Source organism: Limulus polyphemus, unplaced genomic scaffold, assembly GCF_000517525.1.
Source record: "Limulus polyphemus unplaced genomic scaffold, Limulus_polyphemus-2.1.2 Scaffold216, whole genome shotgun sequence".
NCBI classification, from domain to species: Eukaryota; Metazoa; Arthropoda; class Merostomata; order Xiphosura; family Limulidae; genus Limulus; species Limulus polyphemus.
In genome coordinates, this window is record NW_013665826.1 from 58,938 (window position 1) to 72,305 (window position 13,368).

At 34.7% G+C, this 13,368-nt stretch overlaps 1 protein-coding gene across 8 annotated transcripts in view; it reads left to right on the top strand.

The window, feature by feature from the left end:
• LOC106478485 (homeobox protein cut-like) overlaps nucleotides 1–13,368 on the top strand; it is a 153,296-nt gene that overhangs the window by 47,857 nt on the left and 92,071 nt on the right. For 5 of the 8 annotated variants that reach the window (XM_022382094.1, XM_022382093.1, XM_022382091.1 and 2 more), the window contains one exon: nucleotides 8,889–8,956. The exons of 1 other annotated variant lie outside the window; for it this stretch is intronic. Coding sequence is in view for 1 of the 7 variants with exons in the window: in XM_022382089.1 (XP_022237797.1) it covers nucleotides 4,344–4,359; nucleotides 8,889–8,956 (84 nt within the window). In the remaining 6 variants the exon portion in view is untranslated. Of the gene's footprint in view, nucleotides 1–3,771; nucleotides 4,360–8,888; nucleotides 8,957–13,368 lie in introns of those variants that run through there. 2 more of the 8 variants (XM_022382092.1, XM_022382089.1) reach the window with 1 other exon arrangement.

A 13,368-nucleotide genomic window follows, 5' to 3' on the forward strand; every position in this document is an offset into this window, starting at 1 on the left:
TATATAATAATCAACTTACAAATAGAACAAGATATAAATGGTTTTACTGGACAAATCAGACCAAAAAGAGTTGTATACACAGTAAGATCAAACTCATAACAAAGACTTAATTGTTTGTTTGTTTAGTTTTTTGTTGCTATGCATAAAGCTACACAATGGACTATCTGTGTTATACCCACCACGGGTATTGAAATATGTTGTTTGGCGTTATAAGCCTTCAGACTTACCGCTGAGCCACTGGAGGCATAACGAAGATGATGTCATTTTAAGAAATTTGTTTGTTTAAAGTTAAGCATAAAGCAACACAATGGGCTATTTGTGCACATGTATCGAAATCCGGATTTTAGCGTTGTAAGTCCGCAAAAATACCGCTGTGCCACTGGGGGGGGGGGCTTTTTTAAGTGGTAAATCAAGTTTTTTAACCAACAACTAGAATAAGTTTTGAACAGAGTACATTATGTAAGCAGATAGAAAATATCTTTGATTTGAACTTAATATGAACATTTGTAATAATTCTGACATGAAAATGCTACGTAATATATGTTCCAAAGACAATCTTTAAGAAAAGCTGATAAACGGAATACGTTAATTTGAATTTCAAATACGTTTTATGATATCGTGGTTATGCAACATTTAAGAGAAAAACAACTTATATGAAACTTAAGAACAATGATTATGATAAAGCTATATTACACAATATTAAATATTTTATTCGCATGTACAAGGAATAACTTAATAAACTATAAATAGATTATTATTCAAAATTGCAAATGTAACGTTATTTTACCAAAAATACATAAATACTAAGATATTATTAATGCATGTTTTAATTTAACTTTTAATTATGTCCAAGTTGTTTGAATCTTATTCTTGCCCTAGTAAACCTATACTGTTGCAGAGCACCAATATTCTACTCCCCGTACTGGTTCTTTTATGGATGAACTGTTAAAACTGTATATTTTCAAAGTGACGAGTTATGTGAGATGATTTATACTTTATATCGAGGTCCGGCATGGCCAGGTGGATAAGGCGCTCGACTCGCAATCTGAGGGTCGTGGGTTCGAATCCCCGTCCCACCAAACATGCTCGCCCTTTCAGCCGTGGGGGCGTTATAATGTGACGGTCAATCCCACTATTCGTTGGTAAAAGAGTAGCCCAAGAGTTGGCGGTGGGTGGTGATGACTAGCTGCCTTCCTTCTAGTCTTACAGTGCTAAATTAGGGACGGCTAGCGCAGATAGCCCTCGTGTCGCTTTGCGCAAACTTCAAAAACAAACAAACTTTATATCGAAAGTACCTGGTGCATCTGGAGAGAATACCAGTTTAATTACACTAGATGTAGTATCTTTATACACTAGTTACACCAATATTGAAGGTGGATTTGGTATTACGGCTGTAAATTGCCTTGTTTTTTTGTTTTTTGTGAACGTTATGCAGAACTTTTACATTCTACCATTATTGTGGAATTTTTAATCGAAGCTGTTTATTTCTACCATCAAATAAGAGAAATCACTACAGGTACAAAAATGTCACCAATCTCTGCTATTGTAGTAATGAGCTTCTTAGAGGAGAAGATGTATCTCATTGTTGCCCAAAGAATAGAGTTAAATGTTAGCTCTTATTGTCCAAAGAATAGAGTTAAATGTTAGCTCTTATTGTCCAAAGAATAGAGTTAAATGTTAGCTCTTATGTGATGTCACATAGATACATTGATTACCTTCCTATTTGGAATGAAGATTTAAACTGGTTTAATTTTATTTAATCGAGTTTTCAATTATCTGGATCCAAACATTACATTTACTGTTGAAAAGTATTATAAAACTAGATATATCAATGAAAGTATCTGACAAAGGCTTTTTAGAAACTGATATATATATATATATTTAGAAACCGAACATTTCCCATTCTTATTTAGATGTTAGAAGTAACCACCCTAAACAAGTTAAATAAAGTATGCCATGTGCATACATCAGCAAAAAGCGTTTTACAGATTGTAAAAATTAAAGAAAAGACTAGTATTAGACTAAAAAAGTTTTAAATGTTGTATAGATGATTTGTGTCCCGGTTATGTGGTTGAGGTTTGATTTTTTCAAGTATATTTTTCGTATATTTATTTACATATTTGTTTTCTTTCTCTACAAAATTAAATTATATATATATATATACTACACGTGTTGATACGCACAAATACTTATATGTATATATATATATATATTTAGTGGCAAATGTATTCCGTTAGTTTAACGGGGACGGACCCTCAGTGGCTCAGCGGTAATCTGCGGAGTTACAACGATAAAAACTGAATTTCGATACTCGTTGTGTAACTTTATTCTTAACTTCAAATTAACGGGGACGGTGTGCGTGTGCGTCATTCGCAAGGCATGTCTACCGAGTACTAGTTGTCAGTATTGGAAAGTAAGCACTACTAAAGCAGTGGCAAATGAGAAAAATTGAAATGGCCGTAGCTCACGGATTGTTAGTCTGATTGCTTATCTGCTTTGTTCAGCCAGTTCCTCACAACAGCACGTGACGTCAATGCATCAGTCAGAAGGACAAGTCCACGTATTAATCAATGTGTAACACTTCACCAATATGTATAACATACAGACAATATATATGTTTGAAGTATTAATATAGTTGCATATGGATAACGAAGCTTTCAACACATACGCAATCTTCGTGTTAAGTACTGCATTTCAGTTTTCTGTATTTTGTATTTCGTGGAATTCGTAAACGAAAGTAACAGCAAGATAAGTGACTATCAAACTACTTCTTCAATGAATGAAAGGTTATTACTATCAAACATCAGCGGACTTGAGTACAACTGGTGAATTGAATGTCATGTCTATTTCGTAAACCTCTTCGACTTTTATATGTTTTTCCTTTATTTAAATTACGAATTACTGACATCTCACGTGGATCACAAACTCTTTTACGTTCATGCTAGTGTTAGCCTAATATATCACGTAGAGTGTACTCTTGTGGTAGGAATGGGATGACGTCATCAGTACATGTATTACGTAAATATTGTTGCAAGTGCAGTCATGGCGGATTTGGTTTGGTTTGTTCTGAATTTCGTGCAAAGCCAAAAGAGGGTTATCTGCGCTAGCCTTCCCTACTTTAGCAGTGAAAGATTAGAGAGAAAGCAGCTAGTCATCACCACCCGCTCTCTTTTACCAACGAATAGTGAGATTGGCCGTAAGGTAATAACGCCCACACGGCTGAAAGGGCGAGTATGTTTGGTGGGACGGGGATTCGAACCCGCGACCCTCAGTTCATGGTAGATTTGGTTAACTTTTGTGTGATTACGAGATAAATGAAGAATATTTCACCCCAACTCAACAGAGTATCTATATAAATCGTTTTATTAGTAGTATTTTTGGTGATGTACAATTTTCTGACGATCGAGAACTAAGATTATGAAATAGAAATATATTTTTAATCATCTCTTTCTTTGCATTTTTTCTTTAGTTTGTTTATTGAGTCCGCTCGAAATGAAATATCGTAAATTCTTAACAAAATAAGGAAAAGTACCCGGATGTGTATTCGTTCATTTAGTAATTATCAAACCTATACACTTATCCCGGCGCCACCTTGTATATTAACGATTTTCTCGATTATTAGGAAATATCTTTTTTATATAAGTTATGTGCATTAAAAAGAGAAACAGAGCGCTTCTCAGATTGAGTAATTCGTCACAAACAGAGCATTGACGTTATGATAGATAAACGTTAGGTTTCTGAAGTTATTCCGTACTCTTTCTGCTTATGTGGATTTGTCCTTTTTAATTCGAAGTTACAAATGCAGCTCAGTCATGGTCTGTTTGCTCGCGTTAATAGAATTATAGTCTTAGGCACTAATATGAAGCCGCTTGCATGAAGTAAGAGTATGGTCATTTGGGAATTGATGTTGATTCGGCGATCTGATAGATCTGCATACAACTGCGTGCTTACATGCTTGGTCGCGGAATGCAATTGATGATTATACCGGTAGGCCGCTATTGGTAACCATGGCAACGAGGCGTGGGTTTTGACAGTGCGAGTACAGAGCACCCGATCGCACTTCGGTAGTATTGGCTTTCACCTCGGCGAGCGAAGAACGCCTCCCTTCGTGCTCCTTCTGCTAAGTCTCGCGGGAAATAAGACTACCACATTTTTCTTTGAGTACATATGCTGCCATCTGGACGTACTCAGACAAAGCTTTGGGTGGTGCGCTCAACAGGGTGTTATACATCAACGTGGATTATGATGGGCCAAATATGACGTTGACAGAGGCTGTTAGGAGTCTTGTTCCTTTTCAAACTTTATGATGGCGACGAGAGAACCGTAGTCCAACGAGGGCGTGGATGCACGTAGACGTAGGTTTGTATTTATGTGTTACTCTAGGTTTAAGCGAAGTAGGTACAAGCTCCATGTGGTGTGACACCTGAGCGAGCCGTCGGCGTGATATTCTTCTCTAAAGCTGTTTGTATTAAATATAATCACTCGGATAGAGCGGACTCCCATAAAATCGACGACGCACGATTTTTGATAATGTAATTAAAATAAATTGAAAAAGAAAAGATAAAAATACGTAAGAAAAAAAGAGTAGAGAGAGAGCAATTGTAAAAAAAAAAGTAAGCAGTTAGTTAAATTAAAAATGATAATGGAAAGGTAAAGTAAGATGAGCGAAGACAGCTCACACTACATAGAGGGAATACTTACTTAGCCTAACATGGCGAGAAAGTAAAAAATTCAACATGGAAAAAAATGGCGGTAGAATAATAGAGTAACAGGACTATGAAAAAAATTAAGTAAATAAATAAATAAAGCTCGTATAAAATAGACATAAAAACGTTGAAAAAAAAGAACTGAGAGGAGAATAGGAAGAGAAAGTAAAAAGGGGTGAAAAAGAAAAACGATCTGTGATGGCAAGTGGAGAAAAGACCGAAACAGAATATATTGTATTAAATTAGGAATATAAGTATTTAATACGCACACGTTACTTGTCAGTTTCCTATCCCCCCCCCCCCTATCTCTAACATCCTCATCCCTCTTTTAGAAGCATTCTCTTCTATCTTCGGGCTACGTTGATGAAAGAACGATTCCGTTAACAAGTCAGAAAATGATAGCTTTTGTCCAGCCATATCTCTATTTTCACAGTTAATCCCCTTTATATCAGATTCATCCCTACTTAAGGGATATAGTGGTTGATAATCAATTTTTAATAAAATAATTTCCTTTTATTATTATAATTTTTTGGAACGCCAAACTTTTCCCATAATACTGAAGCACGGCTGTGAAACCTTTCCTTACATGTATATAATGTTATATAATGTTATGTAATGTTCTATAGAGCGACTACACAAGCCTCGTTTTTCTCCTACTTTTACAGCAGCACGTTTTCTTGCACCTTATAGAGATGTGTATTTATTTGTGTTACATAGACTGCACGGCTTGAGTGAAAGCCTTACTTCTAAACCTCCTGACTAAACATCAGAATACTTATTTGGGGTAGTTAAATACTAGTCTTTGATTTATTGTGTTTACTACAGTTGAGAATTACAGCAGCTCGAATTGGGTAACTGTCATTGCAAAACGATTTGATTTATATAACCGCTGCCATCAAAAGAGAGAAAGGAGTACTAGCTGGGCGGCAGATATTGCTAGGGCTGTGGAGATCAATATTCTGTAAAGGGTTTCATTAAAAGCATCGTTTTGCGTTTTTTTTTCCTGAAAAAAACAACAACAGAAGTTCTGTGTGTGAAAGCTGACTACCTTAGCTGAGTTCGCACAATTATGTGAGGATTTTCCAATGTACTAACATTCACAAAATTAAGAGTAGGTTGCTCAGTATGCCATATCAATGTATAAGTTATTCAGTGTACTAAATTTAACAATCTATCTGTAGGTTGCTCAGTATGTCACATCAATGTATAGGTTATTCAGTGTGCTGAAAGTTTAAACAACTATACGTAAGTTGTTCATGCAGTGTAGTAAAGTTAATACATAGATCTGTAGGTTGTTCAGTATTCTAAGATTAACAATCTATCCGTAGGTTGTTCAATGGACTAAAGTTAGCAATCTATCTGTAGGTTGTTCAGTGGACTAAAGTTAGCAATCTATCTGTAGGTTGTTCAGTGGACTAAGGTTAACAATCTATCTGTAGGTTGTTCAGTGTACTAAATTTTACAATCTGTAGGTTATTCAGTGTACTAAAGTTAGCAATCTATCTGTAGATTATTCAGTATACAAAAGTTAGCAATCCATCTGTAGGTTGTTCAGTGTACTAAAGTTAGCATTCTATCTTTAGGTTGTTCAGTGTATTAAAGTTAGCAGTCTATCTGTAGGTTGTTCAGTGGACTAAATTTTACAATCTGTAGGTTGTTCAGCGTACAAAAGTTAGCAATCCATCTGTAGGTTGTTCAGTGTACTAAAGTTAGCATTCTATCTGTAGGTTGTTCAGTGTATTAAAGTTAGCAATCTATCTGTAGGTTGTTCAGTGTACTAAAGTTAGCAGTCTATCTGTAGGTTGTTCAGTGGACTAAATTTTACAATCTGTAGGTTGTTCAGTGTACTAAAGTTAGCAATCTATCTGTAGGTTGTTCAGTGGACTAAATTTTACAATCTGTAGGTTATTCAGTGTACTAAAGTTAGCAATCCATCTGTAGGTTGTTCATGGACTAAAGTTAGCAATATATCTGTAGGTTGTTCAGTGTACTAAAGTTAACAATCTATTTGCATGTTCAGTGTACTAAAGTTATCAATCTGTCTGCATGTTCAGTGAACTAAAATTAACAATCTGTCTGTAGTTTCAGTGTACTAAAGTTAACAATCTGTCTTATTTTCACTGTACTAAAGTTAACAATCTATCTGTAGGTTCAGTGTAGTAAAGTTTTCAATCTATCTATAGGTTGTTTAGTGTACTAAAGAAACACATCTATCTGTAGGTTGTTCAGTGTAGTAAGGTTTACACCTATATCTAGATTAGGTATTATAATAAACAAGCAGTTGTATGAAGTTCATATAGTGTAATGAAATTCAAATGGTTATTTAAAGTTTGTCCAGTGAAATGAATTCACGCATCACGTTGAAGGTATCCCAGTGATATAATGTTCACACAGTTGTGTGAAACAAGTTACGTGAGTCTGCGGAGATTGTTTTGTAGACGATCGTCCTATGTGGGTAGAAATAAGTGCTTAGACAGGTATGTGAAGGCTATTTTCTATAATAGTGTTTATCCAACTGTTCGACTAGGTTCAGAAAGTTTAAACAGCCTACAGTCGTGAGAAAGGCCACTTTCAAAGTTCTTAGATTAGTGGTAGCGCGGATACTTTATCATGTACATTTGTATATCCCCTGTTCGCTATATCCCCCCATTAATTTATGTTTACACTTCCCTTCACAAACTGGGTGTCGTTTTGATGATTGGACCAAATAAATTTTGATGACAGTTCAAACGGTTGTAACTTTCCACAGTGCTGCTCCATTAACTTCGTGATGTATATGTACTAAGCCCTTGCAAATCGCCTTAAGGTCATAGAGCTTGTGCTCCTTCCCAACGCCCATAATGGACCAAGGCCGGTGCAGGCTGCTTTCTGTTCATACAATGATATTTATACGTATCTATAGGTCCGTATTTTGATGTGTTATGTGCACCGTTCACAAACATCAATAAATTTGTTCTGCTATGGGACAGTGCATATTGTAAGAAACCTACAATCGTCCACAGTATATGTATACCAGGCCCCCCGAGGCTACTTTTTATATACCCCTACACACCAAGTGGAAGAAACGTTGTATGATTCGGGATAGTTTTTTTCCCCTTTAGAGACGACAGTGCTGAGAAAGAAACATACAGAATTAGTGTCACTATTCTGAAAAACATCAGGTCTGGCATGAGTTAGAGTTTGGCGACGTATATCGAGTTAATGATGTGAGATGTAACTGACAACTGTTAGCGGAGAGTATCGTATTTCAACGTGTAAGTATCCTACATTGTAGTCGAGTGATCAGGCCTATGTCGCAATGTTGTGCACAGGTATCTAAATTCTAAGTACGAGGTGCCATAAGGTAAAGATTTGATACTCTCAGCCTCGTTTCACACAGCGATGTTGTGCACAGGTATCTAAGTACAGGGTGCTATAAGGTAAATATTTCATACTCTCAGCTTCGTTTCACACAGCGATGTTGTGCACAGGTATTTAAGTACAGGGTGCTATAAGGTAAATATTTCATACTCTCAGCTTCGTTTCACACAGCGATGTTGTGCATAGTTATCTAAGTACAGGGTGCTATAAGATAAAAGTCTGATACCTTCAGCCTGTTTTTATAGTCGATTTAACATGAAACTCGGATTTTGCTTGTGTAATGGTTTCAACATTCACGTACAAACAATCATTACATTTTTGCCTTTAATGAATATTATAGTTTCCATGTGGTTAAACTCATCATTATACATAGAACTTTATAACAATTAACCCAAAATCACAGCGTTTGAACATTTATAATAAGTGAGGTTTAGCAATTTGATAAGCTTAAATTCGACATTATTTATCTTCGTAAGGACCTACAACTCATTATTACCCATTGGCGAAAGTACACTAGCATCTGGGCCGTGATAACAAAGACTTTTTTTGTAATTCATTTTTCACATACTACCGCACCTGTGTTCTTCAAACGACCACCTACTTTAATTTATGACTCAGAAATACTACTAACATTTCTCACTGTCGCGTCGGACACAAAGATTGTTAAAATTTATACAGCGATTTCTGTTAGTTTGTAACACCTCCCAAAGATGTTGTAAGCCCGCTTAGTCTATCACGTGCCCAGCAGTCATTCCCTCGCGCTCATTGCACGTGAGGTCGTTTATGCTCACGTTTCATGTCAGTTTCTCTCTCTTGTTACAGAAGTGACAATCAGGCAACTTCAGAAGACGATTCTAGAACACCGGGAGAAATTAGAAGTCATAATACAGGTAGAGAGTGTTGTTTACGTTTACCAGTTTAGAAATTAATTAGAAAAACATTTATACTGTGTAGACATAACAGAAAATTAATATATATATATACGTATTTTGGATATTTATAGAATGAAATCGGAACTATTTCGGTGTATATATATATATATCAGAACTAGTAAATTAATGAAGCCAATTCAATATTAAAAAACCTGACCAGAAGTATGTAATGTCACAAGAAAAGTAAGATATATAAAGATTAGAATGCATTAAATCATCAGCGGGACATTAGCTGTTAACTACTTTTTCGGCTGTAATCCCAATAATAATCTAAAAGGTTAGGCCAGCGTAGGAGATTTAGATTTCTCCTAAATCCACATACTAAACTAACAATGCAAAATAATTAGAAACATTGAAATAACGAAAAAGATCTTCCGAACTAAATCAATAACCAATAAATTAGTTAGCGAAAACATTTCTATAAAACAAACTGATTATAACTGGGAAATTGAAATGTAAACCGATTAGAATGTATGAAAATATCAGGTAAGAACGCTCGATGTATCGTAATGTTCTGTTTTTTGTTTAACATACTTTGTTGTAGGAAATTTGTAGTGTAATCTGAGACTTTTGTTAATTGATTCCATTTTCATGTCTTGTTTTTTTTATTTTAGTGAAAATATTATATATACAAACCAGTTGTTTCTTAAAAGAAATAACAAAATATTGCTCCAATTTCACTGAAATATTATAAATCAAATCTCTCTTACACCCTATGCGTGTATTTCTATCTATCTGTCTGTCTGTTTGTTTGGGTATTTGTCTATCTCTCTAATAGAGCTGCTTGTCTGTCTCATTTTTTATCTGACTGCCTTCCTAACAGCCTATTTACCTTCCTATCTGTTTATTTAACTGTCTGTGTGTTTGTCTATCTGTTTATCTTTGCTTTCCTGTTTGCCCCTCTACCTGCCTGCTCTTATCTGTTTTCTGTCTGACAGCTTGTTCATCTGCCTGCCTGCTGACCTGCCGGTCGATCTTTTTATCTAGACGTCAGACCTTGCAACCTAAAATCCTTCTGTATTAACAGCAGTGGATCTAAAACGTTTTCGTCTGCGGACCATTTCGGCGGGGCAAAATATCACTCTGACCTACCGGTCATATTCCAATCGCTTTCGATTTCCACCGCAAAAAATAAAAATTATAAAACTCATCAGAATTAATGGTAAGAATGGCGCTGCTTTTGATGTGATTGCAATTTGAACCACCCTGTGGATCACCTGGAAGACTCTTGCGAACCAACAGTGGTCAACGGACTGCACTTTGAGAACAACTGATTAATAAGGCCGTGTGTATTAGGAAATTTCATGTTTATTGTTGGCCATAAATAACCCACTCACTCGATCACTCGTTAAATTCCTTTGATAATTTACGCCACAACTCGCACCTTTTGTAATGGCATTTTACTTAATGATAACAAATAGCTTTAACCAATTACTGATTTATTGAAAACTGTTGAAACCAATCAATAGTTAGACTTGTCTATTGACAAGTTTTGTAAACCAATCAGTATTTCAGACTTGTTTCTAAAAGTTTGTAAACCTATCGTTTTGTAAATCAGTCAGTTGTCCAAGCTTGTTTCTAAAAAAGTATCGAACTTACAGTGCACTGAAATACTGTGCTTAGTAATCCTGGTCGATTATGAACAAGTTATTACTACAAAGTTTTAACAAAACAACAAAGGAGTTTACCGTTGCGATACTTGATCAATCAGCCTGGTGGGTAAAAAGCAAAATTGAAAACCCTCGTGCATCCGGTATGTGACCAATTACACGACACTCTGTATAATGTTAATTCTTTCTCATATGATATTGATTACAACATGAGTAAAAAAAAATTAATGTTACTTTAATTTAAAGCTATTTCATAAGACTTATTATTATATCACTGTATCATTTCTATAGTATAAATAGAACTAAAAATACCTATATTATATATAGAATATTTGGGATAATACTTCACTCTATTACAGTATTAAAAAAGTATGTCAAATCAGTCGATTATCCAGTATTTTGTTGGAGTACATCGTCACTAGCTTACAGAACACTATAAAGTCGTGATTTGAAGTTGGTATATTATGTGTTATAAACAACAGTATAACAGCTGCTTCTATAACTATAAAGTCGTGATTTGAAGATGGTATATTATGTGTTATAAACAATAGTATAACAGCTGCTTCTATAACTATAAAGTCGTGATTTGAAGATGGTGTATTATGTGTTATAAACAACAGTGACGATGTACTCCAACAAAATACTGGATAACCGGCTGATATGGCATACTTTCTAATATTTATAGACGTTCTGTAAGCTAGTGACGATATACTCGAACAAAATACTGGATAATCGACTGATTTGACATACTTTCTAATATTTATAGATTAAAGTCGTGATTTGAAGTTGGTATATTATGTGTTATAAACAACAGTATAACAGCTGCTTCTATTAGTTATAGAAGCAGCTGTTATACTGTTGTTTATAACACATAATATACCAACTTCAAATCACGACTTTATAGTTATAGAAGCAGCTGTTATACTGTTGTTTATAACACATAATATACTAACTTCAAATCACGACTTTATAGTTATAGAAGCAACTGTTATACTGTTGTTTATAACACATAATATACCAACTTCAAATCACGACTTTATAGTTATAGAAGCAGCTGTTATACTGTTGTTTATAACACATAATATACCAACTTCAAATCACGACTTTATAGTTATAGAAGCAGCTGTTATACTGTTGTTTATAACACATAATATACCATCTTTAAGTCATTTATTTTCGCTCGAAATAGTATGACTTGTTTATGACGTATCTGACGTGCAGTTTATACTCGTACGCTGAGTTTGAATTTGAAGTTAATCTGTTAATATTAAAGAGGAACGCAGTGTAACTTTTCATTAAACATTATTCCGAGTGTTAAACCAGTAAGTTCCTATAGGCCGCTCCAGCTACACTAACACGGTAAGAATGTACAATTCACATAATTAACTATGAGGTGGATTAGGTTGTCAATTCGTATAAAAGATATGTTATCTTGGTCAGCTCTATTAATCTATCTCCGTACTACCAAAAAACTGCCCAACTTGAGACTTCAAACATTTTGTTTTGTACGTTGTATGTAACTACAGGAACTGGGAATGACTGCTAGTAATCTTACAAGAAAGGTGTAATAAACGAAGTCATGGAAACCACCTGGCGATAACGAAAGGAATTACTTTGTCTACAATAAAGATCAATCGAGTTCTTTCAAAATGTAGAATACTTGTGTGTCCTTTAAATCATGGTCAATTCGGTAAACCGATTTTGTGTCCATGGCAGAGCGAAATAGGAGCTTAAAGTCAATTGAATCCACACACGCACATACACATGTATATATAAATCACGGCAGAGCGAAATAGGAGCTTAAAGTCAATTAAATCCACACACGCACATACACATGTATATATAAATTACATCACTGTGTTTGCATGACGCAAGAAAGGATTAAAAAGTAAACACACGTTTTAAAGTCTACAGTGAGGTACCTGAGATGAAATACGCTTAAGGGACAATTTCTATGACAAACATGTAAATAACACACACGGATACCTATATATATATATATATAAATATACTTGTAATCATGATATGTAACCACTTCAGATTAAAATATTTACTCATACCGCTTGTATCATTCACCTTTTAAGTTTATCTCCTTTGAAGCGTTTAGACAAGAAAAAAAAAATTCTTAATTTTAATAAAAAATGTATAACCTTACCATGTTTTAATAGACTTCAAATGTTGATGCAACTAAACAGGTTTTGACATCAAAAGGCAGTACAATTCTAGGCCTACTTTCAATTATTTTAGATTAGACTTAATAATCAAATTAAATAAGTATTCCGATACGTAAGAGGGCGTCTCATGTTAACAATGAATCCATCGGTTAACTTTACATATACAGATGTTGGTACAGAAAATTCTGAACTTTTTAATGTTGAAAAGTGCTCTGGGGAAGTACGATTGTAACCAAACCACCAGAAGGCTCGACTTATTAACATAAGAAACTTGATAATGATAGGTTTCAGAAATTTATAACGAGTATATATTTTCAGAACAAAAATCCTAAAATTACTTAGGTTTATGATTTTGACATTTAAACGGTGAACACAATGTTTAATGATAGCTACGCTCATATGCAGGTTTATCTTAACATATATTATTTTAATGTCACATAATTTAGCAAAGAATCTTTAGATATAAAAAAAAACACGAGCTGGTGGTTTATTGGATGTATTGAAAGAGGAAGAGATCATGTTGGGAAAGAATATGATCGACGAATCCAAATTCGCCCTTTTCAGCCATGGGGGCGTTATAATGTGC